This window comes from Thermobia domestica, chromosome 9 (assembly GCF_964235325.1).
Source record: "Thermobia domestica chromosome 9, izTheDome1.hap1.1, whole genome shotgun sequence".
NCBI classification, from domain to species: domain Eukaryota; kingdom Metazoa; phylum Arthropoda; class Insecta; order Zygentoma; family Lepismatidae; genus Thermobia; species Thermobia domestica.
The window spans coordinates 167,214,097-167,238,841 of NC_137462.1; the positions used below are offsets into that span (position 1 = coordinate 167,214,097).

General features: G+C 35.7%; 2 protein-coding genes across 5 annotated transcripts in view; one reads left to right on the forward strand and one right to left on the reverse strand.

The window, feature by feature from the left end:
• The window catches only part of LOC145695183 (uncharacterized), a 203,868-nt gene that overhangs the window by 4,139 nt on the left and 174,984 nt on the right, over positions 1–24,745 (forward strand). For all 4 annotated transcript variants that reach the window (XM_081772153.1, XM_081772152.1, XM_081772150.1 and 1 more), the window contains exon 2: positions 1,027–1,198. In XM_081772153.1, the coding sequence (XP_081628279.1) occupies positions 1,095–1,198 (104 nt within the window). In that variant the 5' untranslated portion in view covers positions 1,027–1,094. The remainder of the gene's footprint in view (positions 1–1,026; positions 1,199–24,745) is intronic.
• Positions 11,351–24,745, reverse strand: part of LOC145695184 (uncharacterized) — an 87,799-nt gene continuing 74,404 nt past the window's right edge. The window contains exon 2 of the mRNA XM_081772154.1: positions 11,351–13,746. Within this exon, the coding sequence (XP_081628280.1) occupies positions 11,383–13,746 (2,364 nt within the window). The 3' untranslated portion in view covers positions 11,351–11,382. The remainder of the gene's footprint in view (positions 13,747–24,745) is intronic.

Here is a 24,745-nt window from a genome sequence, read left to right on the forward strand (position 1 = left end):
GTACGTCACGTACGACTATTAAAAAAAAAAGAAAAAAAAAACACACACATTCAAGTAAGTTCTATATAGTTGGCCACACAAAGTTCAAATTTAGCATACATTTCTAGATGGGTGTAGAAATCACCCTTTAGGTCGTACATAAGATTTTGATCTTTCAATTTAGAATACAGAATGTTTCTTCTTATATATGGCGAAATTTTCTTTAATACTGCAGGTCATGTATCTTTTCACTTACAACACTTTTTTTTTTTTTTCCAAAAACTGTTGTAGTGATAGTGTCTTGTTTTGTTGGTGCTCTTGGGAGAACAATCCCATTTATTTTTCAGATAAAATGACAGTGTAATTTGAACATGTACCTCATTCACTGGATGACTATAAAAGGTATCCGGTTTTCAAACGCTCCTTTTGCAGACTTCATATTTCTTGTTTTGTTCAATATGTATTTTGTTACAGATATGGATGTGGTACAAAATTTGTACATTTGAAAGCGACACTGGGATAATTGTTAAAAGTTGCACCTTTTCATTACCGGTTTCTTACTTTGTCCTGAATTTTAACATCTGTTCTGAAACTATCAAGGTAACTCCCCTGCCTGAATTGATACAGACTATGCCGTGCAGTGAGTTTTCTGGAGATTCTATTTCCTCCCACTTTCGTTCACTCTACTCTTATCATTTGTAGCACAGGTATAATTATGTTTTCGACACAATGCATGCAAATTTAAAATGCGTTCGATTCTTTGATGCATTTTGACGTAAGAGAACCTATTTGATTGAAAAAATGCGTTGTACATTCTCGTAGATATAATACTTTTTATGTGGAAATAAAAAGTAAAATGGGCAAAAACATAAAAAAGCCGTTTTTAGCCATCACATAACCTATAAACTTAAAATATGCTCTTTGTAATAATAATAATAATAATATAGTATGTAGTAAAGTATTCTGTTTTCTTCGTCTTCTTACTTGTGTTAAATTCAGCACGAACAATATTTGGATGATTACAAATAATTACTTTATCTTTAACAGGTTTATATACCCATATAAATACCAGCACGTGTTCAATGTTGTGAAGTAATATACTATAAAAGTGAATAATGAAGAAAATTATTCACTTGTGGTGTGTTATTTTGTCTCTTTGTTGTGGAGATATACTTGGAACAGCAGGCATTCATCGAAATCCTTCAGCTCTTAGGAACAAGTAAGTTTTTAATTTTTCTTTGTTTATTTACTTCAGAAGACAAACCAAAACATACATTCCCCTTTCGTCATTTCAGAAATTCCACTATACCTGCCCAACGTTGGAGATAATACGTTTAATTAAGAGCATCTGTGTGGGCCATCGTTGCCATAACAAAAATATGTTTCAAAACTCTCATTGTGGAAGTAATAGATGCAAATGCACTGACCTGTTTTTAATCTTATTTTGTTTTATGATATACGAATTATCGAGTAGGTAGACATGTTCGTTTAGGTTTTTGAAAGGTGATCCAATAATGCTTTTTGTTAGACTTCATTTGGTGGAGGCAGTTATTTGCACCAACGCTTTGATGTTTAGGTTTGTCGTAACTTAAGTGAAAATAAATAAATAAATAAATAAATAAACTTCTTATCCCATTTACGTATGCGATTCTTTACTTAAACATAAGGGGAATGTTCCATTTCTAAGATAATTTGTGACAGACAATAACAAGCGGATCTGCACAATATTGTGCAATATACGAAATCAGCCATCACTAGCCACACCTAAGGCAAATCTTTCCACAATGGAGGTGATATGAATATGGTGGGATTGGAAGGAGGATCATTCGTTAAGAACTCCTTCTTTAAAAACATTCTAAGAAGTACGAACGAAAAGCGTCTGAAATCATTCAACAGTGAAGTCTTGAATTCTCCATCATCTTAACGCAGTACCTTTGCAGAACTGGTAGAGCTTGACTGAGAACTTCATTTGTCATATTTACAAGACACTGCAACGAAGGGTTTTAATTTGTTTCGGTTCTTGAAACCAAATGCTATAAACGGCATCTGAAACAATTTGTTCCTCAAAAAGATCACAAGTTTGGAAAGATGCAGTTACGAAGTTTCCTGAAAGTAGCAGAAGATTGTGGAAACAAAAACGGTGTGTACATGGTGCAACAAAGTTGTTGGTAAATTATGTCTTTTATTTTTGCATAGAAACCGAATGAACTTTTTGGCTTACCTGTTGAACTGCTTCCTGTGTGACACAATCCAACACCATATTATCACTTGATCAGGAGTGCGTGGTTGCTATGGCAGAAGCAATTAAATTTCCATCGAATACTTCATTGGTATATTCTCGTGAATCATTAGGGTTACGTTGCGTGCATGATTTTCTTCTGGTTTGAGGAGGTCTAACTCAAGTCATGTTCAATATTTTAATAAAGTTGAAATCTTGTCCTATGTGTCAAATGCGTTTTAAAAGCTGATAATGAAGTTTTCCAGAGATAAGGAAATAAAACAAGTAACACAATTGAATTTTGTAAATCTAATAAGACTATATATATACGTTTCTCAAAAGACAAGTGAGGATTAAATCGGCTTTAAAAAAGAGGCAAATTATGATGAAACTTTTCGGATGACTATACCGAGAAACTTGAATGAAATATGGATATTCAACTCCGTATCACCACTTGTGCTATATAACAATTTTTGTTTAATTTAGAAGTAATGTTAGAAACATGAGGACTGTGCCCTTCCTGCTTGTCTACTGGTTTACATACAACTTTAGCGCACGTAGTCCCGGTGGGAGATTCAAAGTTGAACGTATTACGGTGATTCTGATTCCATCTTAAACAGTAGATCAACGTCTCATATAGCCTCGGTTCTGAAAAAGGATATTGAACTACAACAACGAGGAGGAGTTTTAGAAATAATTTATTTTATTTATTTATTTATTTATTTATTTATTTATTTATTTTACAACTGTATGTGGACCATTTGCCTTAGAAGACTCGTGTAACTTCTAATCTAATAGATAAAGACGACTGAAATTTTGTACGACGCGAACTCAAAAAGTTACAATTTTCCAGGTGGCATTACGTCTTACATATTTCAAATCTACATGTTAAACAAAAACTTACAGTACCGCATTTATTATCTAATGTTACAAACTAAGAACGCTCAGTGTCAAAAATAGCCTAACTTTGGAGATCTTATAACACTAGTAATACAAGTGAGGTAGACGGGACACTGCAATGAAAAAGTACATTGGTGTCGAATACTGTGACCAGACATGATATATTTCTAATAAATAAGAGCAAAGTTTTAAGAGGTTAAAAAAAATTGGACTTTTTCCGAAGGTTTTATATCGAAAAACTGTTTACATAAATAGACATCCAATTACATAGATGATTTTCAAGATCATAATACCGTTTACCGTTGATATCTCCAAGTGTTCTGGAGATATGAATGAATGAATAAATTGTTATTGCCAGTTTACGTTTCTCGCCTGAGAGGGGGTCATCTAGCCACTGGCTACTTTGTTCTGTAATGAGATTTTGATTTTGTATGATTGGTAAGTTGTTCTCGTTCGCGTTAAGCGAAGCTGGAGCCGTTCTGGTTTAGTACGTGTTAGGAGTCAAGAGTTATAGCATAAGTTCAACGTTCCAAATGTCGAGGTTTAGTGATGATGATGAGTTTGTAGGTGTATGGTTTCGTTGGTCGATGTCTGAAGATATTAAGTGACTAATGTGGTTTAGTTTTAGGGGACGGTTTGGAGGCTAAGTTTTATTTACAGTATTTATTTGAAGTTAAATAGTCCGAATGTGTCCCTGATTTTAACTTTCCGATGTTTCATATACAATTTGATTAGTTCTAAACAATAATTATATTATTTACATGGAGAAATTGTTTCTTTATCTTTTCAATGACGCGTAGGACACGGAAACACACCGTGCTGCGTAGTAGGCCGAGATACTTAAAATTAATTTACTATTTGTCTTATTCATTAAGTTATATATATATATATATATATATATATATATATATATATATATATATATATATTTACAGGGTGTTAATTAACTATACCGACAAACTGTAAGAGGTGATTCCTCACATCAAAATAAGAGAAAATGTTCACATGGACCTATGACGAAAAGTGCATAGTTTGAGAGCTAAGCTAGGGCTGTCCAAAATCGCGAAAAAGCCAAATTTCAGTAGTCCCTATTTCGAATTTCAGAAACTGTGGATGGTGGTTCTTATCAGCGTAAATGAAGCCATGTATTTACAATCCATAAATGCATATTTCATAAATTGTTAGTAGGGGTAGAGGGTATTCCCTACAGGGTGTAATTCTCAGAAATGTTTTCAATAGAGTTTTCAGATATACCCTAATTTCAAGAAGGGTCCAAAGTTGGCAGGGGGTAAACTTCACAACAATGGACATCCAATGCCTCAGAGGAAAGGCAAAAGTGTTAGGGAAACCGGCAGCTCCATGTTTCTTTGTGTTTGGAATAACGTGTGATGATATGTACTGTATTTCGTGACGGTATATTTCACGTTTTCTTCACTTGTAAGCGTGAAAGAAAACATCGCACCATGCGTTTTCCCGAGTACGAGAAACCATGCTGCTGACGATCCTTAACACTTCCGATATGGGGCCAAAGGATTCCGTGTTCACTGCTCTCAAGGCTTGTCGTTTGCCTACTTTGGACCAATCATAAAGTCAGAGCATATCTCAAAATTCGGTTGATGGCATGTCTGGAAATTTCACCCTGCAGGGAATAATCTGTACACCCATTGAACATTAATGAAATATGCATTTTTGGATTGCGTATGCGTGACTTCCTTTACGCTGAAAAGGACTAGCATCCACAGTCTCTCGAATTCGAAATAGAGCCTTTTGAAATTTGGCTTTTTTGCGATTTTGGACAGCCCTAGTTCTGAAATGTGCACTTTTCGCCATAGATCTATATGAACTTTTTCTCTTATTTTGATGTGAGGAATCACCTCGTAAAGTTTGTCGGTATAGTTCATTAACACCCTGGATATATATATATATATATATATATATATATATATATATATATATATATATATATATATATATAATAATAATATAGCTTCTTCAGTTGAAATATATATATATATTTCAACTGAAGAAGCTATATTATTATTATTATTATTATTATTATTATTATTATTATTATTATTATTATTGTATCGCGAACACAATACCCATCATTTGGTACGTGTGTTGTATTCTTTTAAGTTAAAGTTACAAATTTAATTGTTAATATTTCGTATCTTTTAGGTCATGAACTTCCGCCTCTTAATCATTAACAATTCTTGATACTTGGTCATGGTGCTGTGGTGGGGGCGGAAGCCAGCCAGGTGTGATTTCATCAATTGCGTTTCAGCTATATACTGGTGCATTCTGTTATATATTTTTTTTCTAACACTTTCGAAATGGTTGTGATGAGAGAGATAGACCTAGAGTTAGAAGTTAGTTTCTTGTTTTACCCGGTTTATCCATGACCCGGCTGCCAAAGTGGTGGTCTCCTAAGTCGGCACGGTGATGTCTTGGTGATGTAGAAAACTTTGATCAGTTGTGCTCTATTGAAAATTTATGTTTGTTCGTTGATGCGTGGACATCCCATTTCTTCTGTAGTGTTTTGTGAAAAGTATTACATTTTTCCTCTGTGATTATTGTTTGGTTACTGTCTAGTTTGTTTGCAATGTTGCTACTTTGTTCGTATTGTTGTATTAGTCTTTGGACGGTATTAGCCTTAGGGATTTCCGTATAGAGGGCGTTGAGTCTCCCGCATGTTTCGGCGAGTTTTTCTTCACTGATTTTCTTTATATCCGCTTTTATTTCGTACTGCATTACGTTGATAGCTGGTTTTGTTTCTGCTCTGTGATATTTGTTGAATAGTCTTCGTAGGATTGTTTTGTATCGGATTTTATCTATTTATTTTTGGTGGTAGGCTTGTTCATTAACATCTATTGTTTTCAGTGGCATAAATTTGTCTGTAGTTCTTGGATAATTTTGATAATGTGGTTGTTGGCTTCTTCGATTGTTTATGTGTCATTATTTATAATTATGTTCTGTAAGTTATTATGGATGAAGTTCCTACATCCGTCCCAGTCAGCTGCTTTGAAGTTAAGTACTTGTTTCAAGTTTCTTGTAACTTGAAGGTAAAATTTTGTTGTTACTCGGAGGTGGTGTAATGGAAGATCTCTTGTTGTACTTACATCTTGTCTTGTTCTGTATAGTGACGGCGTGACAAGAATTTTATTTGGATTTAAATCTTTTTCCCCTGGGTGTTTCACCGACTTTGTGGGTACTGATAAATTGATGTTCATGTAGCTATTTTGTGTTAGATATTGACTAAGTGCTTTCCGTTATTATTTGTCATGAGGTCACCAAGAAATATATGCTGGCTGTTCAGATTGGCTGTGAGGATGAAGTTGGAGACGGCTATTAATTAGTTTTAAGAAGGGATAGCAAAGCTGTATGGAGTCTTTGAGTTTATTGCATCGAGTTGCATTATTATAGGTTGTGGGATGGATAGCTCTAGTATTAAAAAGGTAGTGATAGCGTTTGAAGGGTTCTTAGGTATGTGTATTTTCCTGTAGGGTAAGCTATGTAGATAAGTATTGCTATGCCTCCACTGGAGTTGTGATTGTCATTACGAATGCACTTATAACTATTGATGTAGAATGGAATTTTGTTATTGAGTTTTGTTTGGTTGACGACGGCGACTCTATTTTGTGATCTTGCAGATAGGTGTGTATAACTGCAGATTTGTCTTTAATCCCCTGTATATTGATAAATAGTAGCTTTAGCTGGTTTACTGGCCTTTTGTTATTGTTCTCCTTTTAATGATTTTTATACATGATTGCTGTTTGCTTCCCGGGTGTTGATGATCATAATGTTTTTCGTTCTGAGGTTGTTTTTGTTTGCATTATGTCAGCGTATGTGACACAAATGCGTCCGTCTGTGGAGGTTATGGCGTTGATACGTTCTTGGAGGATATCTTTGCTGGCTGTTTCTAGATTTGCTTGTATTTCTTGAGGTAAGGTTGAAGAATTATGATGCTCCATGAGAGAGTTTTGTGTAGCTTCCTTGATTGTTGATTTTATGGCGGCTGTTATTGTTGGCTTGTCTATGGCTGTGGTTTCGAGGTTTTCTGCATCTGTTTCTTCTGTCTCTTCTCCCTGTTGCTGTGATAAGTCTTCTGTTCGGTGTATCCTGATGATTGGTATTCGTTTCTTTGTGGTCGTAGGTACTAGCGCAGGTCCTATGGCCTTCTTTTTGACAGGTTGCTCAGTTTTTTTTTTTTTTTTTTTTTTTTTTTTTTTTTTTTTTTTTTGCATTCCTGTTTGAGCGTGTGTGTCTGTTTTGCTCTAACTACATTTGAAGCATTTTCTCTATGTTTTGCGTTCTGCCCATGCATGTCCGTATGCAAAACATTTGGTGCATGGCAAAGGGCGTGCTTCGTTTCGTGAGGCCTCGACGCGGTAACGCGCACAGTGTATGGTGATCTCAATTGAGATTAACTCGTTAATTTGCTGTGGATCATGTGAAAATAACTTTAGTAGTGGTATAAAGCCGATGTTGTTTCAAATCGTATTAGGTTGGAGAAATTGACTTTTTTTGATTTTTGAGATCTTGTTTTTATGCCCTAATATCGGTGGCGCACTTCACGCATGTGAATATGGGTTTTGGTCGCTTTTTGTATTCTGCAGTAATTTTCTCATTATATGTGATCCATTTTGCGTTGACTCCGAAGTGACTGGCGGTGAATCGACGTAAGAAAGGTTATTTCTGAGTTGTGTTAATGAATTTTAGTCTAAAGCCTTGAATGCTGCTTTTTTTTTTCTTTTTTTTTAATTAATACGGTGTACTTTATGTGTGGGAGTTTCTCTATTATTGTTTTCTGGATCTTAGTTGGGTCTTGATATTTATTGCTGGTCCGTTTCTGAAATAACAATAGTGTAATGTGAGTAAATTTGAGGTAATACATGAGTTATTTGACTTATTGATGGAGTTGCTTTCTTGTTGGTCTTCGTTGGGCTCGTCTTGTTTGATGTGAATGGAATAATGTAAGTTCGGCGGCTTCTTGTTGTTTCTTCTTTAGTTTCTCCTTTTTATTCGTCACTTCGTTGAAGTCATCTTCTCAAATGCCAGTAAAGTATGGTTCTCTTTTATTTGATTCCACAGCCTGTGGTTGGGAGAGGGAGGAGAGTTGAATTATTAGAATCATCATGTTTGTTTGGATAAGGTGTTCTCTTTGGCTTTTGGTTTGGTTTGGTTAAAGAGATATGGTGTTTGGGAATTCGGCGTCATAGGATTGAATTTTGTTAGGGTTTTTGGTATTGTTATTTTTCGTCCAGAGTAATCGTCCAGGTGGACTAGACTCTATCTGTAGTATTGGGGCCGCGGTGGCTCAGTGGTAGAGCGTTCACCTCTGGTGATTGGGGTCCCGGGTTCAAACCCTGTTCCCGTCAAGTGAACTTTGTGGTGGACAAACTCCGTGTGCATGGGTTTTCTCGGGGTTCTCCCGTTTCCTCCCACTTTCTTCATTCCACCATTTCATTCATCTCTCATCATCACCGTCTCCTTTAGCCTAACCGGCATAACCGTGGGACGTAAAACTCACAGATTTCATTTCATTTCTATCTGTAGTATTGTTGTTTCTTCTATGGCTTCTTCATCCTTGAGGGTTTTTGGTTTCTTGAGTTTTGTTTTCATTTGGCGTAACTTCTTGTTTCATCTTCTTGTCTTGGTGTTTGTATTGGATACAATACCTTCAATCCATCATTCCTGCTTTTAGCAGCTGACATGTTGTTGTGACGTGAGTGGTAATCCGTGGCATTGTGAGTGTGTGAGAGTCGTGATTGTGTGAGTTTGGAGTTATGCATGTTCTTGTATGATAGTGGCCGTTTTGTATGTGACAACTCCTTTGTTTGCATCTTAGGATTCCAGCGCTGTCACTGTGTGTGTGTGTGGAAGAGGGATGCCTAAGGGCCACTATTGTAAAGTCTCATACCATTGTAATCACTGATGGTTCGAGCTGCTCCAGACTTTCGGTAAAGCTTGTACATGCACCACGCTCAGTGCGAATCTGTTGGTGCATGAGAGGGTCGGAACTTCTCAAAACAGCACTCTGGGGAGAAAGGGAAACTAAAAGCAATAGGATAGCTCTTTATGTAAATAGTTATGATTTAGATCTGGATGAGGATATATGCTATATTAACACTGTTAAATTCGTATTTTAAAGTATTCACACAACTGCAATGGTGAACCTTTTACGGTTTCCAAGTTAAGCTCGGGGAGGAGCTGGAGATCAACGAGTGTTGATCAGGTAAGGTATAAATAAAGAAAGCGGGACAGAGATGAACATTGATACGACAACTTATAATACTGCTTATAACTATGTAATTATAAGAATTTGTTGTAATGACGACTAGGAAAACCTACTGTTGTACTCTTATAGAAACGGATTTTTTTATATATAAAAAAAGATTTATAACCCAGAGTTATGCCCTTTAGGCTAAAGAAGATTTATGGATAATGAAAGTGAATGATTGTGAAATTATTTTTTTTTGTGCTCTCCCACCGGGAATCGTACCAAGGACCACGTACACCAAAGCTTATCCGCTAGCCAGTAGATCAGTGGGAGGATTTTATAGAAACAAAGGAAAACAATGATTATTTTAAAAATTTCCTGCAAATACGTAGTTTTAAGCAGTATAACGATTAGTATCTATGTTTTTATATCTCCGGAATGATTTAAGATTCAAATTACTGTAAACAGTATTATAATATTTACATTCAGTGAAAATCTTCTATGTAATTAGAAAAAGAAAGTTAAGTTTCCAATCTTTTGTAACTTTTTTCCGTATCTATTCGAAATTTATAATGTGTCATGGTTTGTTTATTGAAATTTAACGCCCTTTTTTTTATCATCGAGGCTATATGAGACGTGAGCCTACACTTTAAGATAGAATCCTAACCATCGTAATCTTTGGCTTAACTAGGCTGTTTTGCTAGGGGGCATGTCGATTCGTACTTCTGACAATTGAAAGAACCTTTCAATGACTACACTTCAGCCTGTGGTCTAACGATCCTAGATTCTAGGGGTGGCCTAGATTCTAAGGGACTTCAAATTGCCACACAAAGTTCAGTGTTTAGTAATCATAGTTTTTTAAGTATTATCTGACATCCTTGTTCTTTTCGTATGTCAAGTTGATTTAGACTGCTAATATATTTGACACATTATGTTTTATCCAAACTTTTATTGATTCTGTGGTACCGTATTCGAATGTGCAGTTGGAAGAAGGAAATAAACGTCAAAGTAAAAGTAGTTTGTCATAGGTTGATTTCGTTTCTCTTATTTCAGAACATTTTCAAACACTTAATGGCGTTAAAATCTCCATTTGGCGCAGTACGGTGTGGAAATCTTACAATAAAAAGTTAATAAATCCAGAGCAAAGCTTGATTTTCAAATTGATATTTATTAGGGCAAAGCTTGATTTTCAAATTGATATTTATTTCCTTCTTCCACCTACTAATTTAATTGTAAATTGGGAGAATTCTAGGGGTCATCATTTCAAATAAAAGCGAACCTTCTCGTACTCTTCAGTTGTTGTCTATTGTCATAGTATTTGCTGTTGTAAACGAAAATATTTATAGTATGAAAACTACCTACATTAGCAATAGTGATGGTATCTTGGAGATCATTATTTTTATCGTTGTTGTAGGAGGTATATCACACACTTTATTTTCTTTGAATGTTTAACAGGTTGGGGCTATTTTTTAGCAGTAATTTTATGAACGTAATTAATTGACTTTGACTTCGTTGCTTCACATTGGCATTCTGGACAGTGGTTGATAAAAGTCAAGCTCATATATTTCCTAATTCATTTTGTATATCTTTGTCATGTGATAAACAACAGTAGAACATCTGTTGAAAATATATATATATATAAAGAAAGAAGAAATACATGGTAAATAAGGAAATATTAAAAGAGACTGGCTAGGTAGATTGTAGATAATGATTTTTTCGTTAGTGTTGTACAGTCATGATTTAAAGAAAAATCTAAACTGAAACTTTGTTCCCAGTATCATGTATTCTCAATCTTCGTATCTTTTTTCCTTAGTAACTTGTATTGAGATATTAGTATCAATTATACCACTGTCATTATAAACCTTTCACTGTAGGAGAGTAGAGAGCCTTAGAACGACATGACGTATAATTACTATAATATTACACTTGTTCAAAGGCAAAACTTGTTAGTCACTTTTGTACATATGTTTGAGTTTCTCATCTTGTTGATGTTTGTTATTGCAAAATTGGAATATTTAATGACATTTAACCTCTTTATTTTTAAAATAAATTTATTTTACTGTTACTAAGGTATTTTTACAGGTATAAAATATTTTCTGTTGCCTAACTTTGGAGAAAATGATATATCAACAGGATTTTCATCCTCATAGCCAACATTTAAGAAGCTGTTCCAGTCAAGGAAGAAATAAAATCCATTGGGCTTTGGGGCAGGCGTTGGTTCAGGAAAGTCGAAGAATGAACCTCCTCCGGAGTCCCCTCCAAATGAGCTCGCTAGATCATCGAAGCTGGGAGTTCCTTCTGTTGCTTCGTTATTTGACTTACTTTGTGTTGTTTCTGGTACCGTTGCTTCCGTTATGGGCTCTTCTTGCTTAGCCTCACTGGTTGTTTCCATCGCAGGCTCTTCTCTCTTCACTTCATTCTTCAAATCACTATCACTTTCAATATTAAGAAGTTCATTCAGTGTAAAAGAGTCGTTACTAGTTTCGTTAAAATTTAGTAAGTTAATGATCTTTGTACTATTCGTGTCTATAGTATGCGTTTCATTTGTAAGATTTGAAATAGAGTTACCTAAAATGGTTTCAATTTCTTCATCTGTTACCGATTGATTCAAGAGAAGTTTAAATGTTCGCAACAATTGTTGAAGTTTTTCGTAGTTTTCGGTTTCATTTAGATTTAATTGCGCTGCCGCTATGGGATCAAAAACATTTTCCTGTGTCACCAATCCTCTTGGACTTTCAGGCAGCGTTAAGTTTAACTCGGAAATATCACTAACATTTCCGTATTGCGTCTCGTTATTCACATTTAGAGAAAGAAAACTAATGATTTCTTTCAGATTTTCTGGAATGTCGTCAGAATTTAGAAATAATTTAGGAAATGTCTGTATTTCATCATCATTGTTTGTAATTGGTGATGGGATAGGGACTAGAGACTCGTTAGAGATTGCTTGCTTTAACTCTGTAAGAGTCGTATCAGTACTACTATTTTTTATATCATTTGAATCACTGTTTTCAGACAAATTAGTTCCCATAGAGAGAGATTTATCTGTTCTGAAATTGCCATTTTTATCCTTGCTTGGTAATAGTCCAAAGGATTCTAAAAACTGCTTCATGTCTGGACTGACTTCATTTTTCATATTGTTTCCTGCCATACTGTCAGAAGACAGAAAACTATTAACTGAAGAAGGTAAAGGCTTGAAGTTTACAAATGATGTAGGGTCAACTGTTGGCTTGGGTAGAAGCGAAATGGATGGAAATGACTGACTTGGTAAATTTTGCGTGGGAGTTTGCTTAGGAGATAACATGAATGAAAGTAACAAATCTTCCACTTCTGAGGAACTAGAAACAGGCTTGGTTTTCATTGATTCTGTTGAAGTTGTAGGTTTTTCATTGGATGAGGTAGAGTCATTTGGATTACTTTCTGGAAACAATCCTATAGTTGCAAGCAATTCTTTCACGTTGTGTCGAATAATTGGCTTCCTAGTAGATTTTGAAACTTCTGGGATTGAAGTTGGACTTTCGAAATCTTGTATTGGGATTACTTTGTGAGAATCGTGTGAAGATAATGAGTCTGATATGAATGGTTGATCAAATAACCCGAATGATAACAATGTATTTTTAAATTCGTTTGGTAATCCTTCAAGTTGAGCTGGAAGACTAGTAGGAGTTGTTGGTTTCTTTTCTAAGCTAATACTTGTGGAAGGAACTGAAGATGCAAATATCGTAGTATCGGGTAACGTAGGACGAGTTGTAGGTGGGGGCATTGTAGTAGTAATTATTTTAGTTATTGGAATTTTTGTGTAGAGCTCTCGAATTTTGCTTTCGTTAAGATTCTTAGTGTTAAATGGTAAAACGACCATAAGAGCTCTGTCCTCTTCGTAGCGAGAACTGTTTTTTATATCGTTTGTATTATCATTCTCAGGGTGGGTTGTTAAGTCTTCTAAGTAAACCTCAGTTGAAGTGTTCTCTAAACTAAATTCAGATACGCTTTCAACTGCGATATTATGATTACTTTGGTCTTTAATTTCATTAATGGTTTCCAGATCAACTGGTTCAGGAAGATTGGTTAAATTTAGATAAAGAGAGTGTGTGATGTTGTCAAGAATTTCAATTATTTCTTTGTGTGAAAGCCGTGGAAGGCCTGGGTTTGAGTTAAGAATTTCTTCGACCTCCTGTATAGTTTCATTAACGTTAAATACTGCGTGGTTGTAGTTTCTTTGTATGGCGTCACTTTTCTCATCTTTTATTGGTAGTACGCTTGACGGAGTTGTATTATTATCCAGAAACGTCTGTGAAGTGTTGTGTGTCACTGCAAGAAATTCCCCACTTGGCGTTGATGTGTTGTCATGTACTGTACTGGAATTTTTAGCTTCTGATAATAGAATAGCCCAACAAATGAAGACGACCAGGAAGCTAGTGCTCGAAGAAGTTACCTGCAACAAGATAAAAAAAAAAATACTTTTAAAAATTTTTATCATTTTATTTACGAAATTTTAAAATTAGACAATATCTTGCAAAGTTATTCAGTCAAATATGAAATAAGCTTACTAATCCTGTTTGGAATAGTTTTAAAACGTTATAGGTAGTATTATTTTTAAAACCTGTCGTCTCTGTTCACACTTATACACAGGTCATTCCGCTCTAGATTATAGACGCATCATGACACCTAATTTCAGATGCTACTATAACATCGTGCTTACAAGTTTCTATAAGGACAAGCAAAACGTTTGTTATTTGTTTCTAGCCGAAATGATGGTAGGTGACCTGACTCGCAGTCAGTACTCAATTTCACCACTTCTGAAAAACTCGTATAAAACATCAATTTACATATCAATTGCCTGGAAATCGTTCGATTTTGTTGGAAAACGCTTTAAATTGTTACATATATATAAACAAGAAGGAAACTATGCGATTTAACCCATTAAAAATTAATGAGAAAGTCTTATTTATTAAGGTATTTATGGGGAAAAGCTCTATGCAAACACTAAGAATAATCAAGATCCAATCCAAATGAATACTCTCTTAAATGTTTATTACATCCAAGAATAAAATTGATGACCATTCTGTCGTTTACTCACGTATACTGTGTAAACGTTTAATTCAATTAACCTTTAAGAATCAGAACCAAGGATCCAAAATGGATTATTTTTCAAGCAAAACTAATGGTTTGCATGTATTCAAGAATGATATGGGCCGTCAAACTTATAAATCTCTGGTAATAGACCATTTATTTTCCAATTTTCTTTGAATTCAACAGGCGCTAACATAGACAGATTTCACTGCATATGGGGCTTATTTGGTGATTTAAATCAGAATGAATGATATTATAAAACTCATCAATTATTATTTCAATTTCTAAATTTGCCCGAATATAGACCCTATTACTTCCGAATTTGAATATCATTATTGCTTTCATGGGATCTCTTACACCAGTGGGGATGCTTATTTTCTTGTAATTAATGTCTTTTAAAATACTTCTACCTCTTTTTAGTCAGATAACATGGTGGTATTAGATTGGGATCACAGGGCTTGACTGTCACAGATTCGAGTCCCTCTCAGGGCATGGATGTTATGTACGAGGGTTGATCAACTGAAACCCGTTCATTGACCGTAGCTACAACATGGTGTGATGAAGGAAATATGGTGTGGTGTAGCTGTAATGTCTTATCATAACATATGTCCTTGTTCATGTACAGTAGAAATAATTGTTCTATGGATTTTGTTGTTGCTAGAATGACAATTGAAATATTGCTTTCTGTATCCACAACTGTCTAAACAAAATCAATGTTCTGTACAGTTGCTCATTGCTTAAGGATGTCAACCAGCGTGAGTGTTTCGTTGGATGGACATGTATGGCTAGATATGCATATCGAAAACAACAGTGGTCGATTGGTCAAGAATGTCTCAAGAAGGATTATTCCAATCCTGGTAAAGCCCATGTTGTTACCACTAAGAACAATTGTGTAAAGGTGTCGGAAGCTATTGTTGCGAAAAGACGCTTAAGTATTCTATCGATAGCAGACCATTTCAGTTTAAGTTATGGTACTGCCCAGAAGATTGTGAAACATCTGGGGTATCACAGAGTGTACACATAGTGGATTCCCGGGATGTTGACGGAGGGACGAAAGTTAGAGCGTATGGCGTGTTCTGTTGAACATTTGTCGCGCTATCAGTTCGAAAAGTATGACTTCTTCTTGCGTATCGTTGCTGAGAATGAATCCTTGTGCCGTCGTTTTGAACCAAGTTCAAAATCTTCTAGCGTGCAATGGAAACACTCCTCATCTCCACTCCCCAAGAAATTCTGCTCAGAAGCACTTGCACGGAAAATCATGGTTATCGTCTTCTTTGACTGCCGTGGACCAGTGACCCAAGGAATCAGGAAAAACTATCAATGCCGAACGCTACTGTGTGACTTTAGCACACCCATTAAAAGCACAAGATCTTTATTGTCTTCTGGGGTAATTATGTTGCACGATAATGATAGTCCCCATGTTACACGCAACGTTCAGAATTGTGTGGGAAGATTCAACTGGAAAATGTTGCGTCAGTCTCCCTACAGCTCTGACATTTCTTCCTGTGGCTTTTACATCTTTGATTCTCTGAATAAGACGTTGAAAAGTCAGAAGTTTCACTTGGATAACGAGACGAAGGCCACCGTTCGTCAATGGTTCGAACGCTAGCTTTCCAGATTTTACATGGACGGCATTCGTAAATAAGTTATACAATGGGAGAAATATTTGAACGCTTATGATGACTTCTTCGGAAGCACAAATGCTGTGACACATTCATCATAAATGTCTTTACATGTTGTATAAAAGGTGGTTAAATACATTAGTACTTCCACAGATGTCTGCAAATGGGTTTCAGTTGATGACACTATACAATATATATATTATGTGTTGTCCTTAAATGACCATTTATTTCTAATTGTTCTTAGCCGTAAAGGACCAAGAGACGTAAAACTCAAATAAATAAATTGATTTGTGTATGTATACAGTATATTTAGAATTTGATGACCTATTCCGGAAGGTGATTCCTTGTATCAAATGAAAGAAAAAGATTCTAATAAACATACTTCGGAAAGCGCATCCTTACAGTTAGAAACCACCGGAAATGCGAAACATTTCATTTTAAAATACCGTGGCCTGAAAACTGTAGGCCTCACCGCAAACGGCTCAAGGAATTACACTGGAACCAGTACACGCTAAGTCTAAATATATCCATGTGTTACAATCCTCCAGTACCGTGGAAATTAATTGTATTGAAGAAGTTGGGATACAGGAATAAATTTTAAGTTCTAATTTGATCATTCATTTTGCTGGTACCGGAGGATCCTGAAACGTGGATATTTAAATAGAGCGCATACTTGTTCCTGCGTAATTCCTTGAATTACAAAGGAATTATATATTTAAGTCAATCGCATCACAATCTTTGTTTTACTTCACTTAAATCACATGCCATCAAGCTTGTTCCACGGTTTAGTAGAAATAAAATATGGCAAGAAAATGTGTTCCAATTATCTTCCTAGCACTTGTTTTGTATAGGTATAATATATCATTTTAAAATCTTTTCGTAATTGTGTTAAACATGGCTGTACCTTCGTGAAATGAAATTTTAGTTTAACGTCCCATAGTTTTGCCCTTTAGGCTAAAGGAGATCAATAATTAATGATTGTAAAGTTAATATTTTTGAGCTCTTCCATCTGGAATCAAATTTAGAATCACGTTCAGCAAAGGTGAAAATATATACTTTCATATTTTATGACCAGAACACCAGTAACATTTATAACAATTATATTGCCACTTCAACTTTATTATATTTCAAAAATACCTTACAATCAACCTTTATTTCGTCTATGTCATAAATAGACTTTGGATTGATATGCACAAAAAGGGGAAAAATCAAAATATACATACAGCTATGCACTAAAAATTGCCAAAATATGCAGTAAAGAGGTAAATTTACAATAGTTCTCTTATACCTTTTATTGAGCAACTTTATTACAACTGCTAATTTAAACCAACATGTTTGTTCACTGTGACTGAATATCATAAGAAATTGGTATACATGGTAAGAAGCTAACGCATGGTATTTTGAATATATTTGTGTTAAAATAACAACACAAGTTAATATGAACATGCATAGTGTCTGAAAATTACGTTTTTTGTTTAAAAAAATAGCTTTTCACGTAACAGATATTTGTACCCATAAAATGTTCTTTCTTTGTACCAAGTTATTAGAGGGCAATGTTTTAATAATAAAGTGCAAATTTCTGGAAAACCGGGAAATCCTTGATTCATTATTTCTTAAAGCGCTACGCAAATTTTATTTTTTTAATTTTTTTTCAAGGAGTTCAGTTTACCAGCCAAAACCCATATTTACCCTGTCTATTCGTCAAAAAAAAAAAAAAAAAAAAAAAAGTAAAAAGTGAAGTGCTACTGGATTGATCAGGATTAATTTTGTCCAGGATGTTGAGAAATAAAACTTAGGAATCGAAACTGAAATGAAATGAAATCTTTGAGTTTAACGTCTCACAATTATGCCCATAAGTTTAGAACCGAGTTCATTGATGGAGGTGATATTCAGACTGAAAGTGGTAGACTGGCCGTGGTAGCTCAGTGGTAGAGCCTTCACCTCTAGTGCATGGGGTCCTTGGTTCGACTCCAGCTCGCACCAGGCGAGCTTTGTGGTGGACAAATACCGTGTGCTTAAGGTTTTTTTTGTGAGTTCTCACATTTCCTCCCACTTTCTTCATTCCACCATTTCGTTAATTTCTCATCATCACTGTCTCCTTTAGCATAGCTGTGGGACGTGAAACTTTCATTTTTTGGAAGTGGTAGAAATCAATTTGCAGTTTTCACGTGATCAGTATAGAGCAAAATCGGTTAATTACTATAGAAATCGATTAAACGTCCCAAAAATACGTTTGGTATCTATCCTTAAATCTCTATTAAAATTGGAAATGATAGAAATCCGGTTTCAATATTGATCTACGTAGAGCAAAAACGATAAAACGTAGCGAGAATGTTTTAACTAATCGATTTAGCGTGCTAAGAATAGGTATCATTTTCTATCTTAAGGCTCTATTTAAGCCGGAAGTGTCAGAAATTAACCATTCCCGCATTTAATGTTGATCACTTTAAAGTGAAAACGGCAATAAGTAGTTGGAAGCGGTTTTCTGTAATCAATTAAGCCTCCCAAGAATATATTGCGTCTTTACTCGAATTTCTGTAGTAAAACCGGAAGTAGAAGAAATGTATTATTAACCCCGGTTTCAATATTGAGAAACTAATTCTGCATTTTGAATAAATGCTTCTCCACTGACCCCTGGAAGCATTTGCGTTGTTACAGTTGGAACAGTTTTATTACTTTTTAGAATTCTTCTAATTATGTTATTCTCTTTGGAATTCGATCTATTTATTTTTTAATATACAGGTTGGTATGAAACTATTTGAACAAACTTCGGCTCATTCCTGACACCAAAACAAGCAAAAAAAAAAAAAAAGTCCTGTGGAACTCTGGTCGGTGAGGAATATAAGGTGCCGAAAGCGTGGGAAAAATGAACTTCAGAGGGCTGTAATTCAAAAACAACGCAATGTAGAGAGTGCGGTTTAGAACATGACTCTCGAAGTCATACCTGCTCGATGAAAAATGTATGTCTCAAACCTTCGCAAGATGGATGTGAGGATTTCCCAAATGAACGTAGGGATTCCTTATAACCTGGCAAGTAATACTTTGTGGCCTAAGCAGCAATTTTTTTTTTAACACTTTGCCCTCCTGAGATATTACGCCCCAAAAATGGCATGAAAATCACAAACTTCAACTTTCGGAAGCCCATAAATTTACATTGCCAGTAGTATCATAGCTGTGGATATTTCTGCAGAATCTTTACATGCAATAGTATTCAGCACAAAAATTATGAACCCCCCACTTTATGCCATTCTAAAATGTAGCCCCTTTAAAAGTGTAATTTTCTGAACTTTTTCTGGTGATTTTATGCATTAGTTTGCAACCCTGCATATCTATTTAGAATTAAGAGTATTCTCCGTGTACCTCAGTCTCTCCTCTAAACATTCGTTTCTGTTTGGTGTTCGTCTGATTCGTATGTCTTGAGCAACTGTGGTTTTCGTAGACGTTTGCAAGGCAAAAATTGGCACTCCACCGACAACAAAGATGGCTGCCATTCAGGAACACTTGTACATACGACAACGTGAGTAGTGTTATTAACCTTCTTAAACACAAGGTTCATAACACTCATTTTTTTCTTTATAATTTTTGGAGATGGTACATCAACCTGCTCTGGACCACTTCATATGGATTGATCCAGCATCAACTATTTTGTACTTTTTGAATAGCTTGAATTCTTTGTGCTGAGTAAAATATGTGAAATTAAGTTAAATAATTAGTAATGTGGGACATCATACTAAATATATGATTATCGAGTGACAAATTCATTATTATTCTTTCAGAAATATTTCTACTTTACATCCAGTGGCGTACGCAGAATTTTATTAGGGGGTTCAAACACTGAATTTCCATTCTTTTAAGGATCTGTTTGATTTTTTGTGTATATCGGGTGCATTAAAATTGTATACACACTTTGAACTGTTGTAGAAAATTTTTCAACCTACGAAGTTAAATTTCTGGGAAAAGAAGACTACAGTCCAATTTCTTTTTTAAGTGTATTTTCTCATCAAACTGAGAGGGGGCGCGGTGGCTCAGTGGTAGAGCGTTCACCTCCAGTGCTTGGGGTCCCTGGTTCGATCCCAGCTCGCACCGTGTGGACTTTGTGGTGGACAAACACCGTACTCGTGGGTTTTCTCAGGGTTCTCCTGTTTCCTCCCACTTTCTTCATTCCACAATTTCACTCATTTCTTATTACCACCGTCTCCTTTAGCCTAACCGGCATAACCGTGGGACGTTAAACTTAAAGATTTCATTTTTTTTCTGATCAAATTGAATGTTCCAAATAGTGGTTACAGCAAATGCTTAAAATCATGGCCTTCAGAATCGATACATTTCTGAGTACAAGCCACGACTGGCTTGGTACTTTCCACCGAAGTGTTTAATAGGGTTTCTGCTCACACCATTTGAATCTTATTCCAACAAGTATCTAGGTTACGTGCTTTATGGCAGTACACCTAATCTTTTACGGTGTTCCGTAAGAAAAAATCGAGCGGCGTAATGTCTGGAGAGCGTGCAAGAAACTCGATTGGTCCCTTGACTTCTATCTGCTGGCCTGGTATCCTCATCGCCAAAAGTGCCTTTACATCGCCGTGACGGGTATGTGACCGCACAGTACTCCAAGGAAGGGATGGTTGCACAAGAAATTGTGATTAATTTTGAAGAGTTTATTTTGACTAGGGAAACAAAGTAGGTATCGGGAGTAAAGAAACAGATTTGAAGCATCAGTGCACTGTCATTTCTGAAAAGATTCGTATTCTCAGTTTTTCAATTTATTGCCTTATATGTTAAGTGAATAACTGATAACAACTGCTATTAGCGCTTTTCACTCTTTAGGAATTTACTACGACATGTTCGCAGGACACTTTTCTAAGTCCTAAATATGTGCGTGAATTATTTCATTCGCCACACTGTCCTTATTTGAGAATGGAAACTGATTACGCTGAACATGAATATGTGTCGCTGTCGTAAAGCAAGGAGCGTAATAAATATAAATAAGGTTCTTATTATTAAATAAAACACAGAAGATTTATTCCGTGTATAGCACAATATAATAAAGTAACTAAGCAACATAATAATCACTAACGCCCGCAGGATTTTTTCCAACAGGGGGAGGGGCAAAAGACATATATAGAGATTTTCGATTTATTGCCCTATATATATTAAAAGTCATAACATTTATCATTGATAGAGTATATCGTCTTACTTCTTAAAATCACCGCTGTAGCCTATTAGTCAGAACATTCATCTCCAGACATGATGTAGAGAGAAGAGGAGGAGTGGCATAACTAATTTTACTGCGCCCTGGATCATCGATTTACTCATACCCGCCGACTGTCCCACGCATTTCAGCTGCTGCGTTATATATATATATATATATATATATATATATATATATATATATATATCGTCGCTTTCAATACATAAGGGCGTAACTTAGATTTTTTGGGGATTTTGAGATTTTCAATTCATCCGATAAATATCAATCGTGTCTAGCTGCTGGGAAAATTTTGTGGCTGTACGGCGAACCGTTTAGCTGTGGGGGGTCATTTTCATAAGGGCGTTAAGAGATATAAAAGCAAGTTGTTCAAAGCATAAGGGCTTAAATGACACATACGCCCTTCCGTATTAAACGATCTGAGTACACAGTAACATAGCCTGGCACTCATACGCCACAATGAGTACCGCATTTTTTGGTCTCTTTGGATGTAAATGCCGCCATGGATTCTTTACGATTGTTGATTTGGATTTGTTTAGGGGTTTGATTGTTAAAAGAGACTTGGCTAGTGACGCACAAAGAAGTTTTTTCTTTCGTTTTGCGAAAGAGTTCAAAAGCACTGAATAGAAAGGAAGCATCACAGTTATTATGCCAAAAGCAAGAGAGCAAGGAAGTCACAAAAATTAACAGGCGAAGCAAAATTATTGCTAAAGAAGATATTTGCCGGTTACTGACATACAATGACGATGATAGTGCTTCAGAGTGTACAGAGCTGGAAGATGACAGTGATGAGGATCCAAAGTATTTGCCTGAAAAAGGTATAGTATATTTTAATTTAATATTTTTCTACAGACGAATATTTTAAATTAGGAATATAATAGCAAAGGTTTATCGATTAAGAACACCCTTTAAAATCTGTATAACAAAGGAGTGCAATTAAGTTTAATTAGTACTAATAAAGAATATCTATAATATGCTTTTAAGATGTTGAGAGTAAAACTGCTGCACAGTAGGATAGAGCCTCAATAACCTCACACAGTTTGAATAAAGTATGTGTCAAGTTTAGTAAGTTGTCCGAAGATGGAAAAAGAGCAGAACTGCAAAATTACGAGGAGCACAAACAGAAAAAGAATGAAACAAGGGAAGAAAAGAGACTAAAGGAGAATGCATTGAAAGATAGAACTCATAAGGTGATTTGTTTTGATCTTCAGAAAGTGTTAACAACGCCGTCCTGCAAAACAGGAGTTTTGTATTACGCGAGGAAACTAAACGTTTACAATCTTACTATTTACGATGTTGCTACTCATAAGGGCTACTGTTATTTTTGGGACGAAACAAAGGCAAAGAGGGGCCCAGATGAAATTGCATCATGTTTTCTTAAATACTTACGCGAATTATCAACAGAAGTTGAACACGTGACCATGTATTCCGATTGCTGCGGAGGGCAAAATTTAAACAAGAAATTCACATCAATTTGTATATATGTGATGAGTAGTACTCATATAAAAACGATTGATCATAAATTTCTTGAGCCAGGACATACGGAAATGGAAGTTGATTCCATGCGTAGTACCATTGAGCATGCGGAAAAAAATGTAGGTGTGTTCGTTCGAACAGAGTGGTTAACTGTTGCTCGAATGTCGCGCAAAAAACCGTTTCCATACGAGGTACACTCGATGACAATAGATGATTTATTTGACTTCGAGGAAGGACGGAAAACTTTTCTACCATGCAGCAAAGATCAAAAAGGCAATGAGATTGGATGGCTAAAATTGCGATGGATAAGATTCAGTCAAGACGATTTGGCGACAGTTTTGTTCAAAACCCGAATGAGAGATGATTTTTCCAGATTTTCGGTACGCAAAGTTTCCCCGAGAAGCTGTACACTAAACCAGCCTACACTCTTACTCCGGTATTCATCTGTTCGACTTATTTCTAAGCAAAAGAAGAATGATTTGGAAAATTTGTGCGTTATAGGAGTAATACTGCGAGACTACCACGCATACTTCCGAAATCGACAAAGTGATGAAAATGTCGAAGATTTTGTTGAGGTCCATTGTTAAAAGGACTTTCCTTTGCCATAATGCCATATAAATGACATACAACCATAATGCTTACCTAAAAAAATATTTTTTTATATTCTATAATGTATAGCTAAAGTTACATTTTTCATACAAAAATATTATATACAACATAATAAACACTCTTATAATTACAACAAAAGAAAAAACATTAACTGTAGTATCAATGCTCATTATGTACAAAACTGTAAAATATGTGAAAAATAAAGTTGCTAAAACATACGCCATTATTGTTATTTTAGAACTAGAATTTATCATATATCTTTTCACAGCATAAGGGCGTAAGTTAAAAACTTCGCAATTTCATCAAGACATACGAACAGCTGGAAAGTCAAATCTACACGGAAAGGAACATCTGTCCCTCGCAAATTAGCGTCCAAAAAATTAAAGCTTTCCTGAAAACAGTCAAAAAGTTATCTTGACTTGAACATACACAAAATCTTATTTCGGTTCTCCTGTAAAATTATGAAAATGTTAGTTACGCCCTTATGTATTGAAAGCGACGATATATATATATATATATATATATATATATATATATATATATATATATATATATATATATATATATATATATGGTTCCATGTCAGAAGGGCCTGATAAAAGGGCGAGGATAGAAAGGCCCGAGTCAAAACGGCCCCTTGTCAGAAGGACCCGGGTGAAAAGGTCGTCGCGAGGAAAGAGCCCGAGTCAAAAGGGCCCTATGTCGAAAAAACCTGGGTCGAACAGGACCTCGCCTCAAAAGGGCAGGGTCAAAACGGTCCCACGTCAAAAGGGCCCGAATCGAAAAGGCCCCGCGACAAATTCCCGAGTCAAAAAGACCCCGCGTTAAAAGGAACCGAGACAAATGGCCCCCCGTCAAAAGGACCCGGTAAATAGAATTCCACGGATAAAAAGCCTGAGATCAGGACAAAGAAAGAGATATGACCAATGGCGTAACTAATTTTACTGCGCCCTGGATTGATCGATCATCTGTTTACTCATACCCACGCATTTCAGGTGCTGATTATATATATATATATATATATATATATATATATATATATATATATATATATATATATATATATATATATATATATGGTTCCATGTCAGAAGGGCGAGGGCAAATGCCCGAGTCTAACGGCCCCGGTCAAAAGTTCTCGGTGACAAAAGGGTCCTGCATCAAAAGGCCCCAAGTCAAAACGGCCCCGTGTCAAAACGGTTCGGCTCGAAAGTGCCTCGCGTAAAATAGGCCCTAGTGGAAAAGACCCCGCGTCAAAAGGGTCCGGTAAATACGGTTCCACGAGTAAAAAGTCTGAGATCAAAGCAAGAGTGGAAATCAGGCATGCACAAGGGGATAGGGAAGTTGAAGTGTTTGTGCAAAAGAAGGAGAAATATCTAGTCATCAGTAACAAATAGGAAATTTGAAAGATATTAGTTTTGTTTGGTTGTTGATTGTTCTGCAAC